We start from the raw sequence: 17,287 nt of genomic DNA, 5'->3' as shown, positions 1-17,287 counted from the left end.
CTTTATATATGTTCAAGATACTGGCTATAATCCAGACCGTGGCATAACTGTGTTTCACCCTGTTCTGCCCCCCAGGGATGCAGGTCCTGGAATGGAATGGCATTCCCTTGACGGCCAAAACCTATGAAGAAGTCCAGAGTATCATCAGTCAGCAGAGTGGGGAAGCAGAAATATGTGTAAGACTGTGAGTTTTTCCTCATCTTTCTGTTTCCATTATTTTTGGCTTTTCATGGCTTTTCTATTCACAATTGTTAAGGTGGAACCCGTGAAACACTTTGTGCACCGTTTATATCTAAAAAGGAAAGAAGCTTGGTGCACATATTAGAGGAGAATTTCTTTGTTCCTTACTATAAACTGAAGAGTAAATATAGACTTTCAGGTACCATCCACAGCCTATTGAAATTTATGGCCAAGTTTCCATGGATGTTAACAGGTCAGTTGACTCCCTTTGATGTCTTCTGGGGGGGCTGTGTGTTGAATTTCTCTCTGTGATTGGAAAAGGTTAATCAAAATGAGTTTGGGTGAGTGGTTAAATGTAAGGGTGAAGCCAAATAATCCTTTGCTGGAAGCGCAGTGGGAGCTTGTGCTGCATAAAACAAGGGGATTCTGCATTCAAATTTCAGTACCGTCATAGTAAGTTGCTATGATTCAGGCCTAATGAGTGCAAGAAAGGAGGAATAATGCACAGGACCGCTGTGGAGATGAAACATAGCTGGTTTCAAAGCTCATTGTGAGTGAAAGTGTTGTGACAATGTTAGGTAAATAAATGATACATCTAGCTCATCTGAACATTGTGGAAAGTGGTTGTATTTCAGTGTAAACCTGCATTTATTCCATTTAAAAATCCACCCCAGAACTGCCATTTTTCTCAGCTCTTCCAATTGAATAGCGTCACAAACACGTATCAGCCAAAAAAGGGGTCATGCTTGGGAGCTGCTTTCTGCCATAATCCATGTCTCATTTATCTACTCTAATACCGCAGTGAGGGTGGGCCAAGGGTTCCTTTTGTCTCAGGCTTCTTATGGCTTCCTTTAGGGATCTCAACATGATGTCAGATGCCGAGAATCCACAACATCTGGATTTGCTTGAGCCAGGAAAGACTGGTAGGTAAAAACAATTTGCTTTTCAGTGACACAGGCCACCAATTGTGATTCTGGTACATTTAGAACACACGGCCAAGTACCTTTGAATATGCAGCAAAAATGGAAGCAAATATGTCCCATTTCTTCTCAGTGGATGACAACTTTGGTCAAATATGCAGAGAATGGACTATTTGTTTGCTGGTGCTGATACGAAGATAGCACAACCAGCACCGACTTTTAAAACTTTTTTCAGCTCTGGTTTGGGAGTGATATGACAAATTGCTCTTTGGATAATTGAAATTGGCTGTGTTGATATTTTTCCATTTCATTTCACTAAACCTTTGATACATTTGATACATGGGCAAACAAATGGTTTTAGAGCAAACATCAGAACTGACGGTCTTCAATTTGAGTATTTGAGCTTAATATAGAGAATTGGGGGTGGGGGAGTAAGGGACCCTCATACAGTTGGTCATCATTATGTCCCACAAGAAATCACACCAAAAAAATGGGCTAGAGACCTTCTAGCCCTTTGGGGGTTATGCTTCTTACTGTAATAAATGCAAATATCCTCAGGTTTAAGGGAAAGAAACTGATTTGCAGATCCATAGCTAAAATGCTTGTGCTGAAAGGTTCAGGAGGTGGGCGGGGAAGCGGGAAAGGGCATCGCATGTCAGTATGAACTGGCAAACCCTTTGCTATCAGTAAACTGCTTGAGATTATTCAGTCTATTACAGTTGTGTAATGCTTTGACTCTAAAGAGCCCCAATGAACATGGAATGTCCACAATACAGTGGTGGAGCACATGCTCTCTTTTCCACAAGTCTACTTCATATGGTTTTAGTCTTGTTTTAAATGCATTTGTTGATTAATAAACCAGTAATAAGAATACTGGGACGCGGGTGGCGCTGTGGGTAAAACCTCAGTGCCTAGGGCTGGCCGATCGCATGGTTGGCGGTTTGAATCCCCGCGGTGGGGTGAGCTCCCGTCTTTCGGTCCCAGCGCCTGCCAACCTAGCAGTTCAAAAGCACCCCTAAGTGCAAGTAGATAAATAGGTACCGCTTTATAGCGGGAAGGTAAATGGAGTTTCCGTGTGCTGCTCTGGTGCTGGCTCGCCAGAGCAGCTTCGTCACACTGGCCACGTGACCCGGAAGTGTCTCCGGACAGCGCTGGCCCCCGGCCTCTTAAGTGAGATGGGCACACAACCCTAGAGTCGGACACGACTGCCCTGTACGGGCAGGGGTACCTTTACCTTTAATAAGAATATTAATCCAAATGATGCTGTTAATGTACAGAGTCCCTACATTCATTTCTGGTGTCTCTGGATAGGTCTGGGAAGCCACAGCCAATTACAAGAGTGTTGACAGGTCTGAGCTAGATGGACCAGTTATCTGACTCAGCATAAGGGAGCTTCCACATTCACAAAGGAGATGTGCTGATTTCACTGCCCACAGCTGCAGCCCCATGAGACATATCCAACACTTAGGACTGACTTTTCAAAAGGCGCAGGAGAGTGCATAATGAAGAAGGAAGGGAAGCCTGGTGCACAAGCCAAATTCTCCCTGCAGTTCTTTAAGAAATCTTTTTTCCCCTATTTTCTAAATACATTTTTATTGGCTATTCTTTATTGCAGTTCTTTTGACCCAGTCTTACAAAATAAAACTTAATTGTGATTTTAAAAATGCCAAAGTACTTTGTCCGTTGCCCCGGTGCCTTTGCACTCATTGGCTCGCAGACAGGAGAAGGTCTACTTCTTACCAAACACTGAAGTCCAATACGATTTTCCCGTTTTTATATACATCATGAGTCAAAGAACTAGAGACTTATGTTTTGAAAAGCTAAAGGTTCAGGACAGTGAGTAAGTTCCCTCCACAACACATACACATGCTGACTTAGTTGAAAAGCTGGCTGAGATTATAAAGTTTCACAATTTGGTTTATTGTCCAAGGTTTTGTTACTTGGTTAGCTGTTTTCTTCCCCTTTGTGCTCTAATAACGGGGGAAGTTTACTAGCATGAATTGCCATTCTTCCATCCCAAGCTGGGAGAGTTGCAGAAATGAATACAAAAACATTTGCTTGCAGTGGATAAAACAAAGTCGCCCGGGGTGGACCCAAAGCAACTGGCTGCAGAGCTGCAAAAGGTTTCCCTGCAACAGGCTCCCTTGATGGCCTCCTCCGCAATGGAAAAGAGCTCCCATGCTCATTCTGGGACTACGTCAGCCAACTCGAGTTCTGTTCCTAGCCCTGGTCAGCCTGGTTCTCCTTCAGTCAGCAAGAAACGGCACAGTAGCAAGGTATGAATTCGTTTGTTTTGGCTTTTTTGTGTATGAATGCAGAGGTGGATATATGCATTTTCATATCGAGACCATAAGAAGCTTAAAGAAGAGATTCCAGTGTTCCCATGTTAGCAACAGGGGTACTGGGGCTACTTCACTCTGGCTGCGTTCTGAGCAGCTCGGGGGCACTAGCAGTCTGGAATGGCAACGGAAGCATTTTGACATGTTCAGTTAAGACCCGTGTAATGCTTTGACTGAGCTAGCATCTCTTCTCACTGTCATCACTAATAGGGCCTGTTTGGGGTTTCCTTGTGATTTCGATTTTGAGTATCACAACAGGGCTGTCACTTTGACCCACCAAATTTATTCAGAGTTCACATTGAAGTACTCAAAAACTTTCTGAGGGTTGTGTTTCCTATTGATTGTACTTCAAGTAGATGAAGAGGCCTTCAGTGGGATTCAGAGGACTGCATGTGCAGCATTTGATGCATTCCTGTGTCTGCTGCAGAAAACTCTTGGGTGTGGTTTCATTTAGATTTCCTCTTGCTTTAAAATTCTGTTCTCTTACCATAGTTCTACAGCCTAGCAGTTCAAAAGCACACCAGTGCAAGTAGATAAATAGTTACCACTGCGGTGGGAAGGTAAACGACATTTCCATGCACTTTGGCACTCGTCAAGGTCCTCCTTGCACCAGAAGTGGTTTAGTCATGCTGGCCCTGGAAAGCTGTCTATGGACAAACCCTGGCCCCCTTGGCCTGAAGCGAGATGAGCGCCACAACCCCATAGTCACCTTTGACTGAACTTAACCATCCAGGTTAAGTTACCTTTACTTTAGTTCTACAACAACAAAAAAGCAGTTCTTAGCAGAGAAGCTTGCCATCATGACAGCCACCTCTGGCGAGTCCTGGAAGATTACTTTGGCAAAGCTTCAATGTCTAAAGAACTGAACAAAAGAAAGCAAATTACACAGCACAGAAAGGAGTTGACCTTTTGGTGCAATATACTGACGACACCCCGTGCTAGCCTGCTTATTCTTTTATCATTTGATGGATAATCATGTTGTCTAATTTTAAATGTCCTTTGAGAGTAATTAGTTGCTCTTTTCCACTTGAGTTGTGCTTATCTAAAGGAAAAACATTTGATGATATTTACCAGCAGAAATTAGGCAAGAGTTTTGGTGACAAATATTGGAACACTTGGTTGCTTAGGTCAGAGTTCTTGGCATGCAAAATTTGGGTTTCCATGGTATAACTAAAAAAACTGTACAGTGCTGACAATGACTTCTTCTTTTTGAAGTTTGTAGAATATCTAGCCCTTTTTGATCCTATCATGAGTGAACATTGGTGTAGAGCTAAAGATCAAGAAAAAAATGGTTTACTACCTAGGAAAGGATATCCAAAATTAGCTGATACAGCTTCTAGTAGGTGCTATAAAGAAGAAACTTTTAGCTAGGGCAAACTTAGCCAAATACTACTCGGTTATTCTGAATTGCACACCTGGTGTTAGTCTTGTTGAACAAATGACAATGATTGCACGTTATGTTGATGAAATCAAATGATCTGCTAATGAGATGTCCGAGCCAGAAGTTATTGGGATTTGTTACACGAAAGAAGACCACAGGTACCTTTATGACAGAAACTCTTTTTGGACAGTTTGAACCAACTGAAAATCTGTTTGGAATGGGCAAAGTTATGATAACATGAAAGGCCTGGGCATAAATCCATCTGCCTTTTTATGCCCTGCTATGCAAACTCTATAAACTTTGTAGTCAATGATGCTTCTAAGTGTTGTCTGGAAACAACTCATTTCTTCAGTTTGGTTCAAAGAATCATACACTCTCTGCATTGAATCTGAAGGACTGTTCAAAAGTGTTTTGTGATATTACATGAGGAGGAAAGTAAAAAAATCCTGTTTAGCCTCCCCAAGCTCTTCAGTGTATGCAAAGTAACTTCCTGCCTGGTTATTTTATATATGAGATTAAGCAGTATTAACATTTAGGGTTTGTTTTGATCTTGACATGTGTCATTTCAGTGATGTCATTTGCCCACAGAAGTCAAATTCTCATGTAAAGTGTCACATTCCAAACTTGTGTGGTCAATTTCATTTCAGTTATAATTTTTGTACCACCAAAGTCAGTAGTCTTAATCATGTAGGTATAAGAATGGTAGGAAAGATGATCATAATGCTATAAATATTCATAGCAAGAAATACTATTTAAAAATGAAATGATTTACAACTGTGTTTCTGTGCTTCTTTCTTTGAATATGGCAGCCCACGGAAGGTACAAAGTCTGGTTCCCATCCAATTACTGGAGAAATTCAGGTAACAATCTAATATTAGAATTTATGGATGCTATAAATGGATAATAGAACAGAATTTTCATTGTTTGATTCTTAGACTGCCAACATTGCACAAATTGTAAATCAATTCTAAAAATAGATTTTAAAAAATCAGTTGTGTGGAATGCAAATGCTGATGACTAATATTAATCCAGTTGCTGCTTCTTGAGGAAGGGAAGAGCTATGAATTCCATTTTAATTTGAGGAACTGCACAGGGCACATTTATGCAAATTCCTGTATGGATGTTCCAGACGGGAATTCCATTATTCCTGTGCCATGATACAAAACTAAAAGTGTAGGGTTGTATACAGTGCTTTTTTCTGGGGGTACGCAGGGGTACACATACCCCTAAACATTTTGTGAATCTTTGTACTTTTGTCCATTTACTGTATTTATTTTTCCTTATTTGAAATATAAAATGGTGATTTTCTTGAGTCAAAATGAGAGCACCCCTAAACATTTTTTTTAGAAAAAAGCACTGGTTGTATACAATGGCATTGCTCAGCTGACAGTAAGACTTCTACCCACAAAAAGGGGAGGGAATCGATGTCCAGGGATATCCCTTCTTGCAGCTCTGGGCAGCTCTGCTGTGGGGAAAGGACAAATCACCCTAAAATTCCTTCCTTCCTGATTCCTTTCCATCACCTGCAACACTCTTGTGTACAACCCATAGTTGGGTTATGGAAAAAGAATAGACACCTGCTGGTTTTGATCCAGAGTTCTGTGAGCAGAACTCCGCTTGTGGGACTCTTCCTTATTCCTACAGCTCCCAGTGCGTCCAGCAACGTTGCTCCAGGACAGTGTGGGAGGTGGTGGGGAGGATTACAGGGGAAATTGAAGTGTGCCCACTGGATCTCAGCCCCTTCCACAATCAGAAGGAGCCTTCCTTCACAGAAGAGACACTCTCAAAACAACTCCTGTTCTTCCTGTTTCCAGTGATATAGTTGCATTCTTCTTCTTTTGTTCAAATCAATAGTTATTTTGCTATAAGCATTTACAATGGGAGCAGGTCAATTGTTTTTAGGGGCTGGGATCCAAATAACTGAACAACTACTTCCTGCTGTAGACCAGCCCCCCTCCAATACCAGACTGCAAACCACCTTGAGCACAGAGGGGGTGTCCCAAAGCAGTTTGTGATACGGCAGGGGAATTTGCTGGTCAAAGGAAGCAAAGTCAGAAAACCCACAGGGCGTGCACATTGCATTTCTGTATTCTATTGTCCTGTAAATCACTATGGACCTGTGTTTAGCTGTGCAAAGAGGTATATAAATATAATCACCATATTTTTCGCTCTATAAGACGCACCAGACCATAAGACGCACCTAGTTTTTGGAGGAGGAAAACAAGAAAAAAATATTCTGAATCTCAGAAGCCAGAACAACAAGAGGGATCGCTGCACAGAGAAAGCAGCGATCCCTTTTGCTGTTCTGGCTTCTGGGATAGCTGCACAGCCTGCATTCGCTCCATAAGACGCACACACATTTCCCCTTACTTTTTAGGAGGGAAAAAGTGAGTCTTATAGAGCAAAAAATACGGTAACTGATTCAGGAGTGCTTAAAAAAAACAAAACCTTCAACTTGCAAATGACTACTGTATCTTAAGCGCCAATAAATCTCTGCCCCACTCTCAGCTTCTTGAAAGCAGAATAAATATAGGAAGAGAAGATTAGGAGTTCTAGAGATTCAAAGAGCCGCTTGGTAAACTCTCAGTACAGAAAAACGAACAAACAATATAGATCAATATAACATAGTGCCCTTAAATGGATAAATGCTTACATTTACCAGAAAATTCTAAGATTTTACAAGGATCTTTAAAAAAAAAATGCTGCACATGCAAACACATTAATGTCTGCTTTAAAAACTTTCCAGGGAAATATGCTTCTATTCTCTTTCTCTGTAGAGGAAGATTAAATCATCTGCTTGAAACAAACTTCTTATGAGATTCATTTAGGAAAGCTATGAAGATGCATTACTGAATTTTAGTGTTGGAGAATGTTAAAAAGTAACCTGTAGTAATAGATATTACTTTGAAATGACATTATTTGGGAAATGATTAATGGCAACCAATGTTATGCTTAGCTTCAAATCAACTATGACAAGCACCTTGGCAATTTGATAATTCACATTCTTCAAGCAAGAAACCTTGTTCCCCGTGACAACAACGGCTATTCGGACCCGTTTGTCAAAGTTTATCTTCTACCAGGAAGAGGGTAAGTGGAGGGGTGATTTCAACTACTAACTGCTGTTAACACAACAGGTTTCCCATTGTTGACCTTCAAGAGATCCATTTCTTATCAACTAATCTGAACACTCATTTCATGTGGGCCTCACTGTCACCCTCTGCAAACTACAACAAGGCTGGTGGGCAAATTGTATTTTAGGAAAGCTTGTTCACCCACAGTTTGCTCATCTTTTGTATACAGTGTAATCTCACTGTATACAAGTTGTACAAGTGACAATAAAGTATTTCATATTTTCAGAAAGCTGCCTTATGCTCAGTCTGACCATTGGTCCGTCTGACTCAAGTGTTGTGTATACAACAGCAGCTCTCCAAGATTTCAGGCAGGAGTCTCTCCCAACCCTTAGAGAATTTTGTTGATTAAGGCATATATAAATCTTGTCAAATAATTAAATGAACACTACCTGGAGTTGACTAACACACCACCAATTACATGCCCTCTTAAACAATCCAGTAGTAAAATCAGCAGCAACTAGGCCCTTGACAACCTCCTCCTAACAACAAAGGGACACGGCAAAGGGATGGTATCCGCAATATACAAAATACTACTCCAAAATCCCACAAACCCCCTACAAAAAACAATGGGAGGACAACATAGCCTATGAGATTAACCCCATTCAGTGGACCAGAATGTGGTCTAAACCTCCCTTTAAATCCATATCAATGAAAAGGAAAGAACTCACTCTGAAACTCATTTACAGGTGGTGAAATATGTTAAAAAATAACACTACCTGGAGTTGCAAGGGATAGAACCTGGGCCTTTTACATGTAAGCATGTTAATTTTCTCCTAGAGAAGCCCATGGGAACATGTCTGAAAAACTGGGAAACATTTAAATATAGTCAGGACTGTGAAGGAAAAGACATAACAAATATTTCAGAAATTTTATGTTAGATGTATCTTCCATATTTAGTTGTCACTAATGATTATACCCTAGCTGAAGAAATGCACAAATGTTTTACCAGATGATTTGAATGAACTCACCAGCCCCGTTCAAACATGAAGTTAAACTGTGATTTAGCATATGAGGATGAGCAAGAATAAACCTTGGGCTTAAGCAGTACGCTAAGGAAGTTTAGATCTTCTGTTTGTGGTTTTCAGGAAACCACAGCTTCCCATTATGTCTTAATATGGTGCATTGTGGCTCGTCCAACCATAGTTAGTTAATCCAAACTAGGATCAAACCATGGTTTAATATTATGGTTTGTAAACTCTTCATGGTTTGAACAACCTACAGTTCTCCATATTTAGACATGACTGGAATCTACCATTTGTACCAGGAATTAAAGCTTTAAGCTTCCTCTACTCTTGTGTAAAGAGAGGAACGAGAAAAGGGACAGTGGGAGCCCAAGGATTGTACCTGCTTGTCCATTTAATGTTACAATGATGCTTTAGCCTTATGTCTGAACCATCTAGTCTGATAGTAACTATCTCTGATGACTGTTCCATGTTAAACTGCCTAGAGTGGTTAATGTTTCTATTTCTCGTAATATATACACCCATCATTTCTTGTTTGCATAAAATGCTCTAAATATCTTCTCTCCCCTGGTTCTCTCTTCTTCTGCTTCCTGTTTGTTCCCATCATTCTTCAACACATTGTTGCCCTGGGGCCTTGCAGCCAAGTCATGGTAGTCCAGAATGCAAGGTAAAGTACATTATTATTCACTGATTCTCTGATTATTCTAAGCATGAAATACGTAATATCCTGGGCACGCAACTATAGTTTTCTAGAATTTCAGGGGCCTGTGAAGTAGCTGACATTTGCTGCTCGTGTCTAGTGCAGGTTAAATTTCTATAACACACAATTGCTATAGAAACCATCAACAATCAATTGTTCCAGTAGCTTCAAGGTTCAGTGGGTGGGGAGTGGAACCAGTAGTTTAATTGTTATTTTAAGGACTGGAGATAGTGACCCTTCTTTTGATACGTGAGGAAGTAGTGATCTGAGGACTTGTCTTATATGTATTTTATTGAAAATTCTATAGGAGAGAATGCTGAAAAAATAGTTAATTATGAATTCACCTGGTGTGGTTTTTTTCCTGCAAAAAAAAGAGTTATCAAAACTTTTGGGGCTTCTTTTGACACGCTCCAGATGTTTCACCTGAGAATAAAACTCAGAATTTTCTCAGAATGTTACTTTAGGGAAAATCCAATGGCAGTCTAGAGGTGGGCAAAACTACCTGTGAAAAATGTTACTAGTCTTGTGGGAGGTTTTCTGTTAGCTTTCATGGACATTTGATTTTGGTGGAATGATCGTAGCACGTCTTAAACCCACTTTTTCTGATATGAATATTGTTCAATGCATACAGTTCTCTTTAATTATCAGTCACTGAAATCCATTATATACTTGTTACCCAATGTAAAAAGTCTGCCTAGCGGGGAGTTCTCACTTTAAAATTGTACAGTGCCTTAAACATAGCTTTTAATTCTCTCTGGGATTTGCTTGATATTCCCTTGTTCCTGCTTTTAATATATTCATCTCACTGCTAATTAAATTATGCTTCTTTAAGGCTGATAGTGGTTGTAATGTCATACGCTACATTTGAACAGACACTGGTTGCATTGGGGACACCATTTGGCTGCAATTGCCAACCGTATAAATCTGATGTGGTGCCAGCAGCATACCACTGCAAATGCTTCTTTTTTCTGCTCTCTGTGCAATAATGACATGCTCTTAAAGAGAATGCTATTTCTGGGGCAGAGCTGTTTTATCAGAGTTCACTGTTTTTGGCAAATGAAGGAAGACAAGTCAGCTTTAGAACTATGAAATATTTCCAATGCTAATCTTAAAGTGAGAGCTGGACCATAAAGAAGGCTGATTGCCAAAGAATGGATGCTTTTGAATTATGGTGCTGGAGGAGACTCTTGAGAGTCCCATGGACTGCAAGAAGATCAAACCTATCCATTCTGAAAGAAATCAGCCCTGAGTGCTCACTGGAAGGACAGGTCCTGAAGCTGAGGCTCCAGTACTTTGGCCACCTCATGAGAAGAGAAGACTCCCTGGAAAAGACCCTGATGTTGGGAAAGATGGAGGGCACAAGGAGAAGGGGACGACAGAGGACGAGATGGTTGGACAATGTTCTCGAAGCTACCAGCATGTGTTTGACCAAACTGCGGGAGGCAGTGGAAGACAGGAGTGCCTGGTGTGCTCTGGTCCATGGGGTCACGAAGAGTCGGAAACGACTAAACAACTAAACAACAACAACAAATCTTAAAGGGCAGTCGTGTGAAAACAATGAAGTTCTGCAAAAGATATGTAGCATCTCTCTTAAAATCTGACTATGGTGATTCTGGGACAGTGAGGTGGTGGATCTGTAACCATTCAGCTTTCCTCAAAATGATATCTGATTAGATTATGTGATAGTGAAATGCAACATGTGGTCTAGAACCATCATATTGTGATGAGAAAGGATGCCATCGGTTTTGTAGTCTCAGCCTTCAGAAAACACAGCACAATAAAATACATTGTAAATCAAATAATTCAGCAAAACCTCTGAAATGCCCTATAGAAAAAGGAGCTTCGAAGCCTGCTTTAAAGGATCAATATTAAATTAGTGTTTCTATCATTAACAGGATGGAGCTTACATCCCTTTCATGTTTTTTAGGGATGACTCTCCTATGATTAAAGATGAGAAAATAATACAGACAATTAAACCCATCTCAGCTTGATAGCCGCAAGGAAGTTGTTCAAGAAAACCAATACATCACTATTTACTCTTACAATGAGAAAGGCTGTTGTAAACAAACAGGAGCAATTTGTAAATGCAGCCAAGATATTTGTGTTGTTGTCAGTCACAGGCAACAGAGGTTGGGAGGTTTCTTAGTAGACAGGCTGTAAATTCAAAAGTTTTATTTTAAAGACTGAATTGGGAGATTGTTCAGCAGAAGATTATCATTTACAGCAGATCAACTGGCATTATTCTGTGCCAGCCTGAATGATTGGTTTACTTATTTTTATCAGTTGCACTGAAATTGTTTCTGCCTTGGAGCAGGTGGAGACAAGTATAGGTAATGACATGTTTTGTTCCTTTGTTCCACTTCAGTGTCGAGAACAAGAGGAGGACTAAATATGTGCAGAAAAGCTTGAATCCTGAATGGAACCAGACAGTCATTTATAAAAATATATCCATGGAGCAGGTATGTGACTGTAAGAGATATCTCATTGCAGGTGTGGTCTAATTCTGCTCCTGACTGTTCTCTAATGATGCCCTACACTTCTAAGAGTCTGTCTGTACTAAACTATTTCAACTTTGCCTGCCAGACTCCCCTGACCATATGAACTTTCCTGATTTCCGTTGCTTTAAAGAAGCATCCCAGCCTTTGCTGCTATCCCCTCCCTCATCTCAGATCTATTTGCATAGCTAGCCGCTAACATGCCTCTCTATGAAGGGAAAAGCTCTCTGCCAGCCACTGGCAGTTCAGGCCCTATGAGTGTGTAAATGAAATTTAGAGTCTTTCCCCCAAGGTGCATCACTTTACACTTACTTACATTGAGTTGCATTTCTCATTTTACTGCCCATTCGCTCCCTTTGAAGAGGTTTTTTGGGAGCTCTTCAAAATCTCATTTTGTTTTAAGCTCTCTGAACAATTAGATGCTCTCAACAAACTTTGTTACCTCACTGCTCACCCATAATGCTAAATCATTTATGATCAAGTTAAAAAACACAGGTACCTTGGGAAATTCTGCTTTCTACATCTCTCCGTTGGCAGAAGACTCCACTAACTGTAATCTCTGCTTCCTATTTCTGAGCTAGTTACTGATCCACAATAGGATGTCTCCTCCTATTCCATGACTGCTAGGCTTACTCAGGAGTCTTTGGTGAGATACTCTGTCAAAAGCTTTTTGAAAGTCTAAGTGCATAATGTCAACTGAATCATCTCCTATCTGTACACTTGCTGACACTCGCAAAAAACTTCTATAGGTTATGTAATAGACAGGACTTCCAGAAGCCATGTTGGTGCTTCTTCAGCAAGACTTGTTCTTACGTGCTTGGTAATTTTATCTCTAACATTTCCCCCCACCAGTTTTCCTATAATAGACGTTAAGCCAATTGGACCGCGATTTCTGATTTTAAAATGCATTTTGTTTCCATGTCGGTGTTTTAGCTCCCTCCCTAGACCATGTAAAAGTGGTTTGCACCCGACAGTGGTTATGGTTCAATGACAGAAGTGAAAGGCTGATTTCTTGGAATTCTGTCCTACCCAGTACAATGTGAATGTGCCTAATAAGTGGTTCAGTAATAGCTTATTGTGTGGAGGAAAATGTCAATGTATTATGGCTCCAAGTTTTTAATTAATTTAATGGTTAGATTAGTCAACAAAGGTTCTACTGATTAATCAGTGGGGGCAAATTCTAATTAGTGAAACAAAGAGAGCATACTTTTTATTTTGGAGCCATCTGCTCTAGTTCTGGTGTGTTACCTGCAAGAGGTAATGAAAAAGAAAATACTGAGATGGCCTTCTAATGAGTGGTCATGTTCCAATTTGTAAATGATCTCATGATACTTTCCATATTTCATGAAGCCATCTGTGCTGAAAGTTTGGTAATATACAAACTTATTTAAATATGGAGGCTTAATGAGTAGAAAGAGAAACAATTTAAACTTTCTAAATTGCTTCAGAGCCCTGTATTTACCCACAGTTCTTGATTAAAGGGTGTATGGTGTGGTTTTAGTTGGAGGAAGCTGTCAAAAGTTGGGATTTGAAGCTAATCTAATTTCTGTTGAGGTGATAAACTTACAGCTGGACTGTACCTGCCACTTCAGACTGCAGGTGTCAGCTCACAGGACTGGATGCTTCTCCATACCCATACCCACAACAGCAAAAGCAAACAAACAAACCTTCTACGTAAGAAACTAAAGGAGAAGGGTTCACATTTAGCTTTCTCTATATTTTGATGCGGCAGATAATCAAGTCATGTGAGCTGCTATCTGTGGTCTGAATAAGGGATGTAAGGAAGCAGTGATTTCTGCCCCATCCTGTGTTCATTGCAACCAGCCCTGATTCTCTTCAACAGTACGCTTTCTACATCTCCATCCAGACCAAGGTGAGGTCTTATCAGAGCTGAAGGACACATCTGAGCAGGCAGAAACACATGGAGTACAGAGCCAGGCAAATGACGAGGGTGGCCTGGAGAGGCTTCCAAGGGCCAGATAGAGAAGCCCGAGGAGTCACATTTGGCTCCCAGACTTCAGGGTCACCACCCCTGAACTCCTGGTTTCTTTCCCCACCCTCTGTGCCCACCTACTGTTGGATAAAACTAGGACCTGGCTTGCTCCAGCAGGCAGAATGAGGAAAGGGACAATCTGGAATTTGGGCAGCTACAGACCCTTCTTGTGCCTTGGACTGTTCAAAGAGACTTTTGGTATAGGTCAGAGGTGGGAAACCTGTGGCCCTCCAGAGATTGCTGGACTCTGACTTCTATTAGCTCCAGCCAGAATAGCCCATGTTACAAGACTTCCCCGTTTGTGCAGATTTCTAGGCAGGTGGCAAAAGTGTAGTAGGATTTCCCTCACCATTTCACATTAGTGATGGCTGGTTCACCAAATATTATGTGCAACATGTTAAGTTACCTCTTGGCAAACAGCTGGCTCCATGGACCCATCATTTTGTTTGAACTGGTATAGCTTGAGGTACTAGGGGCGTCCAAGATGTCTCATCTTTAGTCTATTGAATAGTTGTATATATGGATAGGAACATCTGAGACATTTGCTGAAGCCGTGTTTGTGCAAAGACTGAATCCCAATTGCTACCTTTTTGGCATATACTATATTATGCAGGTTCGCTTTGAATATGCACAGCCTTCTGAGGAAACTCTGAGGCTTAATAGCTGTTGATATGCTTGTCCTCAAACCTAAGATAAAAGAGGAGGGAGAAGATCTGAAAAGCACTCTTTGAAATTATTCAGCCATGCCTCACTGTGAATACCAATGCATTTTGACTTTGCCCAGAACACAGTAAAATCTACTCACTGGTGCTGAGCACTGAGGGAAGACGTATAGATGCTATCAACTTTTTAAAAGTCACACTGTGGGCTTTGTATTGGGAGCACAGCCAAGCTGGGCAAAATAACTCCTCCAAGCTTGCATAGAACCTCGGCCGAGCTCATCTGTCTTGATATCAACTTTCAGCTTTACCCGAAATGAATTTTCTGAGTTCAAGGTTGATGGGAGGACAATAATCGCCTGGCTGTCATATTGAAAAAGAATGGTGGGTGCCGGCAGATGGCAACAAGCAAAGCATGCTTTATGGATTCGGTGCCAGATTCATGAAGAGGATTGAAATTAATTATCTTTTGATATTAACTGCAGCTAAAGAAGAAGACCCTGGAAGTTACTGTCTGGGACTATGATAGATTCTCCTCCAACGACTTCCTGGGTGAGGTGAGTATCCCTTATTTCTTGCTTCACTGCCTTCCCTCACCTGACATAGTAGTCAACTAAGAGTAGACTCATATGATGCATTTTTCATCCAGATGAGTAATTCTGATGTTCCTTGGATGCATGTTTCGGTGGAGAAAGGTGGGAAATCACAGATATAACCAGCGGCAATGGCTATGGCATTTCTCCAGATGCTGCCATTGTGGGAACTGATGCTGACTTGACTCAGTTCAGGCATCATGATAAACCATAGTTAAGGAAGCTTACCTATGGTATGGTGGTGTGGTGTCTGAATTAACAAACTATGGTCTGTGACTGGCTGGTAAACAAACTATGGTTTCATGTGGTTTTGCAAATCATGGTTTGCGCTAACCCTGGTTTAATAGACAAACTATGGTTGCAACTACCATTCCTCTTCCAGAGGCTGCTGCACCAAGAGAAAAGTTCTTGGGGTGCATCCACCCCACAAATATAAATCACTCATAAAGCACTTTTGCTGTTTTAGCGTTCACAGGAGAACCTTGGGCATTGAGAGTTTATTGAGGACTAGAGGACTTTCAGTCTCCAAGGCTGAAGTTTGTGGTGTGGATGCATGTTTTGTAGTTGCCTCAAAATAGGAACATTTACTTACGGTATTCTGTAAAACACCATGTACAATAATATTGATGAAGACGACAACAGATACGGAAACATTAGGAAGAAAGGAACGACTGAAATTATTTTAGCCCTCCACCTTTTTTGCTTTTGCTTTTAAATGTCTCTGTTATTATATAGCATGCCGTATATAATTCTGGGAGTCTGTTTAGCATTCTCCACTGTTTTGACTGGAGAAACTCTTGAGCTAACGCGCACGTTAGCCAGATCAGAATCAGACATTGTAAGGTGTTCAATAACAAAATAATTTGCTCTCTGTATCCTCACATAGGTATTAATTGAGCTTTCTAGTGCCTCTCAGCTGGACAATACTCCTCGGTGGTACACTCTGAAGGAGCAGAGTGAAAGCATTGACCATGGAAAATCCCACTCTGGACAGAACAGCCAGCAGTCCCCCAAACCGTCTGTCATCAAAAGCAGAAGTCACGGCATTTTCCCTGACCCATCAAAGGGTAGGAAATATTTTATCTGTGTGTGCTATAACTGTGTGGGTTATAACTTCTTTACAACTTCATGTTCCCAAGTAGCTTAGTTAGATGAACTTTTGCCTAAAAACAAAGAAATTATCTTTCATTTCCGAATCTTTGGGGGGGGAGTCACCCCAAAATCTATAAATCAATTTTTGCATATGTAACTGTATAATGCATTGTGTGATATGCACAACATGTATTATAATACAGGAAAAACAGAACTTGCAATTCTTCTAATACTTGTATAATGTTTTGTACATTGTACATCGCTTCTTATTGCTTAGAATAAATAGAGGTTGAAGTTGGCCTTTGTCTTTGATAACCATTATATTTCCCCCGCAGATATGCAGGTGCCCACCATTGAGAAGTCCCACAGCAGTCCAGGAAGCTCCAAATCTTCCTCTGAAGGACACCTGCGCTCTCATGGGCCTTCGCGGAGCCAAAGCAAAACCAGCGTCACTCAAACGCACCTTGAAGATGCTGGGGCAGCCATCGCCGCTGCTGAAGCAGCTGTCCAACAGCTCCGCCTTCAACCAAGTAAAAGACGCAAATAAAATTCCTCAGCATGGCAGCTTAATGTTCAACTGTTGCCTTCCTCCCCGCCCCCCTCCTTCGCTTCCCACCCCCCAAACTCTTTCCCTGCTGGGCTTTTCTTTCTGCTCTTAGCACAATGTGTGTTCCACCTGTTCAGTGTTCTCTCCGTGTGTGTCTGTGTGTAGATCCATATAAATATAATATATTCCTCCTATTTAGAAGTCCTCTTTTATTTGCATAGAATGCAGTAGAACTGGCTGTTTCTCTACTGGGGTCTCCATTTGTCCACTGTCTGTCCACATCTTGTGGTAAAAT

At 41.0% G+C, this 17,287-nt stretch overlaps 1 protein-coding gene across 5 annotated transcripts in view; it reads left to right on the top strand.

Annotated features, from left to right (window-relative positions):
* The window catches only part of PCLO (piccolo presynaptic cytomatrix protein), a 243,460-nt gene that overhangs the window by 189,658 nt on the left and 36,515 nt on the right, over positions 1-17,287 (top strand). For 4 of the 5 annotated variants that reach the window (XM_083503300.1, XM_083503299.1, XM_083503298.1 and 1 more), the window contains exons 11-20: positions 76-184; positions 1,036-1,103; positions 3,165-3,376; positions 5,630-5,680; positions 7,777-7,907; positions 9,554-9,580; positions 11,979-12,072; positions 15,246-15,317; positions 16,240-16,420; positions 16,781-16,975. In XM_083503300.1, coding sequence (XP_083359426.1) covers positions 76-184; positions 1,036-1,103; positions 3,165-3,376; positions 5,630-5,680; positions 7,777-7,907; positions 9,554-9,580; positions 11,979-12,072; positions 15,246-15,317; positions 16,240-16,420; positions 16,781-16,975 — 1,140 coding nt within the window. Of the gene's footprint in view, positions 1-75; positions 185-1,035; positions 1,104-3,164; positions 3,377-5,629; positions 5,681-7,776; positions 7,908-9,553; positions 9,581-11,978; positions 12,073-15,245; positions 15,318-16,239; positions 16,421-16,780; positions 16,976-17,287 lie in introns of those variants that run through there. The other variant, XR_014526251.1, reaches the window with a different exon arrangement.

Source organism: Podarcis liolepis (genome assembly GCF_965112155.1).
Source record: "Podarcis liolepis genome assembly, chromosome: 5".
In the NCBI taxonomy this organism is placed as follows: domain Eukaryota; kingdom Metazoa; phylum Chordata; class Lepidosauria; order Squamata; family Lacertidae; genus Podarcis; species Podarcis liolepis.
The sequence above is the reverse complement of the archived record's forward strand: the minus strand, read 5'-3'. Positions and strand labels throughout refer to the sequence as shown.